Source organism: Bacillus rossius, chromosome 3 (assembly GCF_032445375.1).
Source record: "Bacillus rossius redtenbacheri isolate Brsri chromosome 3, Brsri_v3, whole genome shotgun sequence".
NCBI lineage: Eukaryota > Metazoa > Arthropoda > Insecta > Phasmatodea > Bacillidae > Bacillus > Bacillus rossius.
In genome coordinates this window covers 83965672-83979303 of record NC_086332.1, presented here as the reverse complement: position 1 = coordinate 83979303, position 13632 = coordinate 83965672, and the positions used below count along the sequence as shown (strand labels likewise).

Below are 13632 nucleotides of genomic sequence, written 5' to 3'. Positions count from 1 at the left end.
GTAGAGCTGGGGCGTGGCCTGACCTCTCTTGGCGGGGGACAGCGGGTGATCGTGTAACGTATAAGGTCAAGACTTTTGGGATGATTCTCGTGCGTGATTCGAGCGCAGTGTTTCAGTCCGTTGCTACACGGGCAGCAACTACCCACATTGCATACGATTATCGATTACTCTGAGATTTATTTTTAAATATGTGAGTAGAAAGAACAAATTTCGAGCTTTCTAACCATATACGGGCTGTATGTATGATGTAATTGGTATGATACAAGATGTCCCAGTTTCAATGTTTTATTATAACAGTTTAATTTAGATTAATTACAACAAATCATAGATCTAATTGAAGGTAAACTATCCTAGTTTTTCTTACAAATGTTAAAATTTGTGCATCTTTAGTTATATGGAACACATCCAACCTAAAGTCCAATTCTTCCCACACTTTGGTTAATAAGTCCGGAGTAATGGACGCAATAGCCTTTTCAAATCTGTGTCTCAACTCTGGCAAGTCATTAGGTAGTGGCGGAACGTAGAGACGATCTTGTATAAAGTCCCAAAGAAAAAAATGGTTGTCTGTAAAGTCGGTTTACGGACAATAGTTTAAAGTGACAACGTCATAACAAAACATTGATGAAACGATTGCATACTTTTATGAATAAAATTGAATCATTCTTATTTTAATAATAAAAGAATAAATACTTGAAATTATACTAGTAATCAGATTTTTAAAATGCAAGAATAATTAACCTTTATTGCCAAAATTGTTGTAATAAGCAATGAAAACCACATTAACTTATCACTTAACTTTATAAACAGTCGACGAAACAGTTCACATGTAGATGACTTGTAATTAATTTTAAAACTGGCATTTAGCTATAAAGTTTAAATATAATTATGAACAAGTTTTCATATAAATAACTATAATCAAATATCTATCATAAATTATATGAATCACCATAATTGGTTAGTCAATTGAAACATAACCTATTATTATTGCACTCGCCGACAGATGCTACTTTTTTTTTATAATAAAAGATTAAATACTTGAAATTATACTAGTAATCAGATTTTTAAAATGCATAATAATTAACCTTTATTGCCGAAATTGTTGTTGTAATAAGCAATGAAAACCACATTAACTTTTCTTTTAAATATAATTATGAACAAGTTTTCATATAAATAACCTGTAATAAAATATCTAACATAACCTATTATTACTGCACTCGCCGACAGATGTTACTTTTTAATAATAAAAGAATAAATACAGCGTAACGGGACAATGTGCGTAACGGGACACAGCGTAACGGAACAATGTGCGCAACGGGACACTTTTTCGTGCGTGCAGCCGGCGTTCATCGATTTATTAGACGTTGTCACGTCAAAAAATCGTATGGCGTTTGGCGTTATGTCAGGTGAACGTGGAGGCAAACGAAAAATAACTCCGTCGTCTCGACTTGCCTGTTCCATCGGCGGATGTTTTTGTCACATGGGGATTCACACACAGGTTCACTCTTAGCAAACTGCAGAACACAAAACGCTTTACGCTCAGGAGTCACCATTTTGCGTAGGTGGCTCTGCAAGCCAGAAAACATCAAAGCAGTACTCGCGCATGCGCTTATATAAAACTGCTTGAGTTACTCTTTAATTATTACCCTGATCCAACACTGTACAATAATTACATTTGATACTATTAAGATTTATAACTGGAACATTCTTTTATGGACATAATGAATTTGACAGGTATTAAAAATAGTGCCAGTGGTATCCATTTCCCAACCGCCTCTTCTACCACCGTTATTGTGTCAGCAGTGATTGTAATAGACTTCAATGTGGTGGTCTGTGTTCTTTAGCATACATCACGTGATGCTTTGCGAGTGACAGTTGAGAAATGGGTACCACTGGTACTCCTTTTGAAAAGTTTTGCTTTTGGAACAAGTTACATGACACAGACTATAGCAGTTTTCCAAGTTAACATTGTTTAGTTTTTGCGGCACATACTCAGTAAGGCTAATGGCTACGGGAAACTCAACACTCCGGAACTCGAGATGCAAATAAATCATGATTCTTAAATAATTAATCACGCGGAGGTCTGACGTGAACCAAAATCGAGCTGACTTTCTCGCCAAACGAGATTTTTTTTTAGCGCACGTGACCACGAGATATACGCCATAGAAGAAAGGTGAGACCATCTTGTGTACCAATGACTTCTAATTTTGAGGAGTTAAAATTAAATCAATTATTTATATATATGTAGAGTGCTAACAGTCACTATTTTTACACTTGGGATACTTGTAATCCTTGAGAGGGCATCCTATATATCATATAATGCATCCCTCTCCTTCCGAAGATATATGAATACTACTGAGCTAGTATTCATGGATGTTGTAAGGAGGCCACAATGGCCGAGTGGTCAGAGCACGCGCTCCATCAGGGCGACCCAGGTTCGATCCCCGGCGGATGCTGCCGTGAGCCGGTGGGTTTCATCAGGGTGCTCTCGTTCTCGTCTCACACTCCTCCCCATCTCTAGTGACCCGACTCAATGTGACCTGCACGTACATAACGCATGGGGCGTGTCCTTGACCGCCGAACGGGAGGTCGGGAATGCCTGGGAGGTAACCGACTCGCTAATGACACATCTCGTGTGTTGATGGCTGGGGCGGAAAGCGCCCAGCAGATAGCGGTACTTTCACCTCATCAAGGCGTGGGACGCCGACGGGCATCATAACAGCCTGCTGCGCATCTTTCCTTCTCCTGGCAACCAAGCGGCCAGAGTACCCACTAACATTGTAACCTACTATTGTTCACCGAGCACAGTAGTTCCCTGAACTCACTAAATTAACACTCAGAAATATTTTGATAATGTGTTGTGGAATTTTCCTAGTCTACATAATTTAAAATATAGATTTTCAATTTTCATACAAAGCAATTAACGCGACTTTGTTCAGTTACACATTGCCAAGAAGCTTAATGTTCCATTTTAAATATTATTCCTATCATTAGCATGAAACTAGTTGTTCAGCTGTAAATCCAGAGGCGTATACCAGCCCTGGGAGAAACTGAAGACCATGGGAGCGTGTCGTTTTGCCTAAAATATTTGGTCTAAAACTGTTTCAGAACATTCACTTGGCCTAAACTTTTTTTATTTAAAGTCAATAGGCCTAAAATTATTTGGCCTAAACATATTTGGCCTAAAACCATTTGACATAAATTTGTTTGGCCTAAAGTCATTTGACCTAAAATAGTTTTACCTAAATTCGTTTGGCATAAAGTTATTTGGCCTAAAGTCATTTGACCTAAAATTGTTTGACATAAAGTCACTTGGCCTAAAACAATTTTTTGACACTTATTTGACCTACAATTATTTGGCCTAAAGATGTTTGGCCTAAACCTATTGGGCCTAAAGTCATTTGACCTAAACGTATTTGGCCTTAAGTCATTTGACCTTAAATTATTTCCTCTAAAGTCGTTTGGCATAAATAATTTAGCTTGAAGGTATTTGGCCTAAAACTGTTTTTAGAATAATTAACTCTGATCTTTTAACAGGTTGTTCTAACAAATAGTAGAATGTTTTAGTTACTTCCAGCTATGCTGTATGTTGAGCTGTAGCGTTTATAGAGCAATAATTTACAACCCTTTATTTAGACATACAAAAATTTCTAAATTGCACACAGAATTGCAGTTTACAAGATTATTATAGCTGTAAATAGCAAATTTGCTCACTAATATAAAACTTGTCTTGCGTTTGTAAAAGAAAAAAAAACAATGTAAGTGATAGCATATTGGAAATAAATAGATAGAGATAGAAAGAGCTAAATGTGCAAGCACTTCCTATTGCCAGAAATAAAGTTACTTTCTACCAAATGACCAAAAATTGTTTGGCCTAAAATCATTTCACCTAAAATAATTTTCGGAAACTTATTTGACCTAAAATTATTTGGCCTAAATACGTTTGGCCTAAACAGATTTGGCCTAAAGCCATTTGACATACATTTGTTTGGCCTAAACAGATTTGGCTTACAGCCATTTGACATAAATTCATACTAAAATTTCACCCTCAACGTGCCTAAAGAAGTATAACCTCAATAAACGCAGGTGCTGATAATTCCGGTCTAGGGGAAATGTCATATGTTCAGCGTTGAGGCATTTAAATGCGACGCGTTCAGTAATCATGTTGTTCGGGTAGCCTTTAGAAATCAATAGTACCATCTTGTAAAACAGAATTATAGATAATTTTATAAAAGGTTTACCGTCATTCCCTAAAACGAATAATTTTCGTATATTTATCACCCTCGGCGTTATTTTGAAGGATTCTGCGATAATTTGGTGTCCGAGTTTCGTATTATAAGTTTATTTGCAATATGAGAACATATTAATTTGGCTCGTTACCGAGGTAAGATGTTTACACATCACTGGCGAGTACGGAAATAATCGCTTACATTTTAATTTTATTTTTGATATTTGCCAACAGAAGATAAAATATCGGTGCAGTATAAAACATATTTTAACCCTACATACTGTTGAAAATTTTCACATTAAATTTACGAAGAGCACTGGTTACAAATTATCCAGGTTATCTTCGTAAATGCATGGTTTCTTCGTAAACTTACACGGGTAATGAAGTTAATCTCTTAACAAAAACCCACAAGAATTATCTTGGAGCATTAAAAAATCCCCAAGAACTTGTTAAGTCTACGGCAGACAACTCTTTTACCTCCACGCCCGTGTTCACATTGTTATGTTGCACAACGGAACACAGAACTAGGATATCGGAGTCAGGCGTGTAGTTCCTCCGAAGTTCTAACAATCTGGATCAATGAAGAACCTTCGTTTATTTGGGGCGCATTCTTTGTTTAAATGACCACGATTATACTGTAATCTCCAACAGTGCTTTTAATTTATCCTCGAAGTTCCGGGTATGTCAAAGTCAATGAAGTATTTATTGAAGGAGCTACCTTCGAAGAAGCACACGCTCTCGAACGAGTTTCCGGAAGCCGCCTCCACAGCGCCTCTGTCGCAGCCCGGGGCAGGCAGGGTGGGTGGTCGCTGTTCGCCGAACACGGATGAATAACTACTTCGAGAAATCAGCTTCTCCCTACCACCCCCCTTCCTTTCCATTCCCCACTCCCATTCCTTTCCGGCAGCATAGTGACCTTTGTGTCTCGTGAAACCGGTTTGGACTGACCGTCGTATTCTCGAATACTTGTGTCTGGTCATTTGTGGGCACGGACAACTCGCCAATCCATAGATTCTTCCACTCCATCAAATTTTGCTGCAGTTATCATTCAATTTATATTGGAATCAAATCCATTGAATTTTGAAAGTTACATGACTTCACTATAACGCAATAAACGAAGCCATAGAGTCGTTCAACAAGGAAGTGAAATCTCCTATTCCATTAAACTTGTTTTTTTTTTTTTTTCGCATTTGTCCTAAATTTTCTTGAATAGGATTTTTCTTTAGCTGATTATATTTCCTTTAGAGCTTCCTAGACAATTGTGTGTCCACAAAACCATATAATTGATTTTTATAAGTGACTTCAACCCATACTTTGTTAAATAAAAGATAACTGTGGCAAAAATATCTACCTTTAAATAAATTTTATACTTTTTCATCAAATGAGTTGTTACGATCATAATTCAAACTAAACAAAACTAAACAAACGTTTAAAAGAAAGTACAGGGTATATTCTATATAATGTTTTATATTAAATATTAGTTACAGTTTGTAAAATCCTTTCATAAACTTTTTTTATTTTCATTTTTCAATGAATCCAATATTTAAAATGCATTCACATGTGTAAATGATTTGAATTCAATGTAGTATCAATTCGATGGTGTGAGAAGGCCTTAAATTGAAAACACCATGTGTTTCGAAGAAAGTCTGCTGTATGGCAATGCTTTGCGTGAATGTATGGGATGAATCTGATCCATACAGCATTATGTGCACTTGTATTTTTCCAAGTCTTTAGTGCTCACGACTGTAATGTTTCACTCGGCAGTTTTTCCCGTACTGCGCGAAGACGTGCCACTGCATGTGTGACGCACATCAGAGAACCAGGGCTGCTCGTATAGCTACAACTGCAACTACAGATTATTCACACTCAAACGAACTTTTCTGCTTGAAATCTGCTTTCAGTATTCTTTCGCCGTAAGCCTAAATAAAATATTCACGAGCCTAGTGACTTGCAGGCATGAGTCAAGCAAGGCGAAATTGTTACATTGTTGAAAATGCATACGCAAATGTTGCTATAAATATATATATATATATATATATATATATATATATATATTACTCTAAGGTACAAATTAAACTAAAATAAAACAACTATATCAGTAAAAAATATCAAACACATAAATAATGAAAGGAATTCTAAGTTGAGGAGACACTTTTATTTTGGTATGCTGCTAACCTAATTGAGCGTGTGATAGACCGTGAACACGATCTTTCATTACCAGTTAAAATACAGTTATTTTGTTCAACGGTAGATTTCAAAAGTGATGCTTTACCTCTAACTTCCAATCTTTTAGGTGGACAAATAATATCAGTTTCTCTTTAGAGCCGAGCCAAGAAACATTTATTTTACCAACAGCTTCCCAAACACCCACGTGTTGGACTAGACTTGGTTAATTTCTGACCATATCTAATGCATAAAATACTTCAATCTTTGCGCGTTGGTATCAACGTATTTTGCATTTTGATTTCATTTAATTAGCATTAAATGCATTCATTGTTTATAACCGTAGCCAACAGTTCACGTAGGGGATTGCTATAATTTTTTGAAAGTGTTTGCAGTATTGCACATAAATATTTATGCTCATACTTGAAAAAACACGCAATTACATCAGGTTATGAAAGATGACAAAAAATATTAGATACATTGTGTTTAATTTTATTTTAAAATTGATACCAACAAGCAAATATTAATCAACAAATTTTGTTTTATTTAATAAGGAAAAATCTCCAAGTAAAATATTTTCCATACAAAGCTATGTTACCAGAAGTTGAGAAATGATTAACTTAATCTTCTGGAAAATAAAGACACTTTAGAAAAAATAACTTTGTATTCATTGCAGAAGAGGCTTTTGAGCTGGAACTAAACATGTTGAAACCTTCTCCCGTAAATACATGATACATGAGAAATCAATTATAAGTCATCCCGTGCAAGACAAAGTGGTGTAAAACGCGTTTGGAGTAGTTCAAGTGCGTTGTCGTATTTTTCGTACTGCAAGAAATCTCTAACCGTCAAAGTGTTACGAGGATACTAGAGGCTAGGAAACGAAGCAGGTTAGTTGGATTGACGCGCCGGTCAGTAATGAAGGGGTGGGTGGGGACAGCAGAACAGGAGACCCCACCTCTTGGAGGGGTAGCGCCTTTCGCACCGCTACTTGGTAACCCGATTATCGCGGCGCCTGTCTGCCCCCCTCAAGGATTCGGCATGTTTCCAGAGGCCAAACATTGAGTGAAGTCGCAGTTCTCGAAGTTTCGAGTGTGAAGTCGACCCTAATGGCGCGAGACTTCGAAGAACTACGAGACCTTTCCAGATCGGGGCTGAGAGGTACATAATGGCGAGGCAGCAAAGTGAAGAGGATGAGTGGCCACTTGGTGAGCGATGGCGGGCGACGAGAGAAAGGCTTCGTGTGCGAAGATTGGTGCATCGGGGACAGAAGCATCTGGGTGTTGTACGCGCGGCGAACGAGTGAGTGGTGCGAGTCAGTGAGTTGAGACAGATATGCGCAGTAAAAGACGATCATTAGAGTGAGCCACTGTCGAGCCGAGATCCATTGGGGGGATTAAATCATGAACTTAATGAAAATGTGATTAATTCGTAGACAGATATTTTAATTGTTGTAATTTAATAAATAGTATAAATATTAACTTATGTACCAAATTGTAGTTAATATAATGGGTTATCATTACGAATCTGATCCCCCACTAGTAACAATATTTTAATGATTTGGGTGTTTCTACATAATTTTTTACAGCATGATCTTTATTACCGCGAAAACGAGTGGAATAAATTCAATTTGAAACCCAAGCCTGGCTCGAACTCTCTCCAACACGCACAAGCCATTTGCGAGCTGAGCTACGCCGACTGCTCTGTATAAACAAGCCAGGTTCGGCTCGCCCGGACACCGAGCCCGGCTCGTCAGAGCCACACAAGTACGAGTTTTCTTCTCGGTCGCGACACTATAATTTTATCACCGGAAAGTGGGATGACGTGGTTGAATGTACCAGTCTTGGGTGATTGTATGGATATTCATTTGGAATGTTTTATGACAGAGAATTGTGGAAATTCCCTTTTAGGTGAATTTGAACGCCTTCGAATTAATGATTACCAAACGTCAGGCACCTTGCGAGGTGATGAAACAGTAAAAAGTAGGACTAGCATTCGTAGGGATCCGGGTTCAATCCCTGGTCCATGCAATCTGATTTAAATTCCACGCGGCTATCCGGAAGCACTGGAGACAACAGCTGGAAAGGTCTCTGGTCACTCTTCAGGCCACGGCCGAGTGCTTCTCCAGTTGTCCTGGCGCGTGTGTTGTCCGGGGTCGCCGAGGTGACGGTGCCATGACGGTCAGAGGCGGGGGTTTGCCCCCACCACGAGTGTATTACCTCCACCACTTCCTCCTGCAGGAGGCCGCAGCGTTGGGCGTGCCATAATCACGGTGCCTGTGCCGTAAGAGTGGCTTGTGTGCCGGGTACAGTCGCGGCGTCTTGGACAATACACAGCGGAGCCTAGCGCGGGCGTGGGAAGTAGGCGAGACATGTTCACGCAACGCGAACTACTCTGATCGCTGGAACGCCGTGAAGCACGCGAAGCAGGCACGGCCGAGGCGCCACGCTCTTGTGACAAGGGTCGTGGGTTCGAGACCCAAGTTACCGGCATAGGGCGGCGCTCGAGTGCTTCGTAGGCCACTGCCGTCTTGGAAGTTCCGCTGCCTTACCGCGGCTAGGGACGTGTGTCCCTACTAAATTATATTATAAATGCGAAATTGTGTTTGTTTGTTCTTCTTTCACGCAGCAATGGAGAAACGGATCGACATTATTATTTTTTGCTTATAGATAGTTTATGGGCCGGTGTGTGACATAGGCTACATATAATCATGAAATTCCATCCCTAAGGGAGTGAAAAGGAAGTAATTTTTTAAAAATAGAAAATCATAGGATGTATGTCATATACACAAACAGTGAGTTTGTGTCATTTTTCTATATCCGGCACATGGTCATATAGTAAGGTCTGGCAACATTTTATCCTTCTCCTTGGCGAAACCCATCCACTTAGTGGAGCTCGCGGCTGCTAGCCAGTAAAGGCGCTAATAATTTTCGTTTAGAACTTCTTAAATAGATGGCGTTGCCTTAAATTTATAACGGCTATCGTTTGGCGCGTTCGTCCCGTTTTGCCTAGTGGTTACGTGCCTTCCCGCAAAATGAAGCTGAATATTTGCGTCCTGGTTATGCTGAGGCGTAGCCTTGATGCACCGAGATTGTGCAATCAATGGGACTTTAAAATAAAAATTTCCTGTTTTTAAAGTGTAAGTCCTACATACTTGACACTCGGTAGTAATTTTCCTTATAATGTATTTAGCCTGCGCAACGCCGGGTACTTCAGCTAGTAGAGCGATAAAGCGATCGCTAGCTACGAAAAAAACTATTTAAAACAACAGAAGTTTATGAGCAATCACTCGCTATAGAGCGATGTTGAACGACAGTGTTCACGAGCCAAAATAAATAATCTCATTCCTGAGTGATGATTGCTCACTACTGCTTGTTCTTATGTACTTAATGTCAGCCCAAAGAACCATAGCCCGGTAATATGAAGCTTTCGCTTTGAGAAAATTACGTCAACCTAAATTTTGCAACAGTGATATGTTGGACTTGGAGAACAATGTCATAAAATGCTAGGATTCATCGTGTTCGTGTCCTTGATTTTTAGCCCCTTGAAGTCTTTAAGGTCTACAATTAACCTTACTTCACAATTTTTCATGCTTTGACGTAACATATTGTCATAATAAGCTCAAAATGTTTTCAAATGAAAGGAGAGCTGCAAAGACATATTTTCGTATGCTTTTCTTGTGCAAAATAACATAGAATAATATTTTTGTACTAAATATTACAAAAATCCCAAATATTTATTGAATTGGCCCTGGCTACTCTATGAATAATATAAGACGGTATTATTTCGTTTCAAGTGGGTATTAATATTTATTTTGTTTTTAAACGTCAATGCAACTTGTTCGCAATGGATCATTCAAGGGCTTTTGTGGTATTTTTTGTGCGTGTGTTATTTTATAACACTGATCTGCAATCGTACGCTCCAGGCATCGTTCGCATGTGTGTTCAGCGGCGTCTCACTTTACTTGCAATGCGTGCGTTATGATGCAGCCATAGACCATTACATTCATTCGCGTAGTCTGGTTGAGATATGCTTCGTACATGTCTCTTGTCGTTGTGGTAGGAAGTGTGGTCCAAGTAACCTTTCGCCAACCACATCACACCGCACTTAACATTTGAACAGGAATATATGCGGTTAGTTGATTTTCATCGGTCCAGAAATGCTTGATACGAACATTGCAAATACCTTCATATATATCTGAAGTGGCTTCAGGATTTGTTTTACAACGTCTTATAATCTGCTTATCTACTGTGGCGATCCTTGGTGTACTACCACTCTAGCTTATAATGTGTAGTGCGTGTTGCCTGCTTGTCAGGTTGTCGGCAGGACGCCAATTTTTTATTGAATTTGATTTTGAGATTCTTTTTAATAAACTGCATAACGCATAGCTTCCATGGTAAATAAAGTAGGCCACCCATTTGTTACTCAAGGTACCAGGTATTCGCTTGTTTATAATTAGGAACATGTATTTTTTTTTCCAAAAAAAAAAAAAAATTGTAGTCTATCTATACCGCTGTAGTGTCATCTGTGTTTCGTGATCAGTTAAGTTTATTTCAGATACATCCTACTGCCAGCATATGTATCACAGCAATTCATTGCGGAAGAAAACGCGTCCTGAATGACCTAACCGAAATATGCAATGACTGCTCTTGCAACGGCCGCCAGTTACAAGAAGGAATCATCTGGCAAGAGCATACTTTATTGCAGTCAAATTATCGTTCGGAATTTTTCCCAAGGAAACTAATCTTTTGTCCATTTAAATCTCTGTTGTGAGAATCATCCTTTACCGACTTGTTGTTTAGCTAAGAGTGGTTTCTGAGATATCTTTTAAAAATAAGTTTATGAAGTTTGGGTTCTAAAGGCGCAATTCTACCTAAATAATCGCTTTAGAAAAATAAGTTGCAAATACGTTTGTGATTGTCTCACTACCTAATAAAATGTCGGAGGAGTCATTAAAAAAAAACCATTCTGCATAATGGTACTGTACCAAGATAGAGTGCAAGTGTACCATTATTGAATGGTAGTGTACCATAATATGGCAAGAACGTGCCGCAGCCAAAGGCCGGAGAAGCTGCGGTCAGTCCCCGGCCGACGATGCTGCTGCCCGCGCTGCTGCTGTCCGCGGCGTGCTGCAGCCTGGCTGCGCGGCTCGCGAGCGACTACGCCTCGCTGCCCGGAGGCCTCGTGCGCCTGCGCGTGCGGTCCTCGGCCCGCCCCCGGCCCCCCGCAGGCCCCGCCCCCTCGGACCATCAGCCCATCGTCGTGCGCCGCCTCGCCAGGCGCCAGGCCGCGCCCGACTGCGAGTGCATCGAGTACTACCTGTGCGTGAACGGCACCATCGACCCGTCCGGAGGGTTCGCGCTGGACCACAGGTGAGTGGCATTATTACAGTTGCGACCCTTCTGAAAGTCTTCCGCTGGACCACAGGTGGATGGAGCCCCTACACGCCCACCTACGCGTAAACAGCCCCTTCGACCCTTTGAATGTCTTCCGCTGGACCACAGGTGGATGGAGCCCCTACACGCCCACCTACGCGTAAACAGCCCCTTCGACCCTTTGAATGTCTTCCGCTGGACCACAGGTGGATGGAGCCCCTACACGCCCACCTACGCGTAAACAGCCCCTTCGACCCTTTGAATGTCTTCCGCTGGACCACAGGTGGATGGAGCCCCTACACGCCCACCTACGCGTAAACAGCCCCATCGACCCTTCTGAATGTCTTCCGCTGGACCACAAATAAGTCGAGCCCCTTAAGCCATAGATAAGAGTCGCACGTCTTTCCACAGTATTGAAGCAAGAAGCAACAAAGTCACTGAAAGCACAGAATATTGTGCTTAATATTCTACCCACTATTCCCCAAAATCCACTTAAAAGCAACAAAACTCCGCAAAGAGATATAAGGGCTTGAAAAGTTATGCGTTCGAGTGAGGAGTCAGTCATTTGGATGAAATTGATCTTAAAAAGTCCCCAAAACCACTAAATAGTCCTCATAAAGGCTAAACAACAAATTAAAAAAATAAAAAAATATATAAAAAATTAAATAAGTCACAAAATAGCTGAAAAAAAAAAAAACACCTACACGTTACCAGTAGGCAGCTGACAATATCTTGGTCACCCAATTGAATAAAAATCCAAACATTTTCATGAAATTTAATGACATTGTAATAACAGCATTTAAAAAAATCCCTTTCAGTACAGCGTACAGGCGTAGGCTAGGTAGATTTCTAAGTACATATTTATTCTGGAAATATTTTGGAAACGTCTATAAAATTCTGGAACATTTTATGAACGTAATGTGCATACCATATTAATGTTATCCAATGTTACAAAGGATAGATTAAACATTTTCTCATTTTCAATGCAGCGAAAATTATATGAATGTTTTTAACTCAATGCATCCAACATTGAATAGCTTAGAACCAGTTTCATATTATGCCAGCTAAGGTAATTATTCAATTTTTTGACCTACAAACACTATTTTTTTATCCTTTGCATTAATAACGTGGTCACGTAAAATTATGCTATGCACCAAGGTTTAAGATAATATAAAATTGTTTAGAATCAATTCGAACAAATATGATATAAAGAAACTTTTGAATATTTTTTTGTATTTTAACTCCTCTTTTTAAGGTAATAATTCTTTTCATCAAATATTGTTTCAGCCAAAGTTTTAAATAAATTTTGGGATAAATACAACAAACTATAAATGATTTGATGGTACATCTATTTTAAAAAGTAATGATTTAATTTTTACTTTCAAACCTTGTTATTACCACCCCTAGCAGTAATGGTTAGTCAAATAAAAATTTATTTTAACAAAAGTTTTAGAAAAAATTTAGAAAGCTAAACAAAAATAAGAACGGTTTCGATAGTTAGCGTACATGGTAGGGAAGTTGAATTTATTTTCTTATTCCAGTCTCATGTTTTTTCAACCCATTGAATAATGGTTTATATTATCAAAAATAGTTTCAGACAAAAGTTTTAGTGAAAAATTATAAGATTTACAAACATTTTGAACTGATTTGATGGTAAACCTAGTAAGGGAGTTATGAATTAATTTTTGTATTTTAACAAATTTTTTTCCCACTCATTGCAATGGTTGGTTGTTATCAGGAATGGTTTCAGACAAAAGTTTTAGGTAATATATGTAGGGTTTACAAAACATTTTGAACAGTTTTGCTAGTGTGCCTACTAAGGGAGTTAAAATCTTTTTTTGTCCTCCAACCCTTGTTTTTTCCACCCATTGC

General features: G+C 39.0%; 1 protein-coding gene across 1 annotated transcript in view; it reads left to right on the top strand.

Annotated features, from left to right (window-relative positions):
• LOC134530980 (phenoloxidase-activating factor 2-like) overlaps nt 1-13632 on the top strand; it is a 49215-nt gene continuing 35583 nt past the window's right edge. The window contains exons 1-2 of the mRNA XM_063366369.1: nt 1-65; nt 11441-11757. Of these exons, the coding sequence (XP_063222439.1) occupies nt 11480-11757 (278 nt within the window). The 5' untranslated portion in view covers nt 1-65; nt 11441-11479. The remainder of the gene's footprint in view (nt 66-11440; nt 11758-13632) is intronic.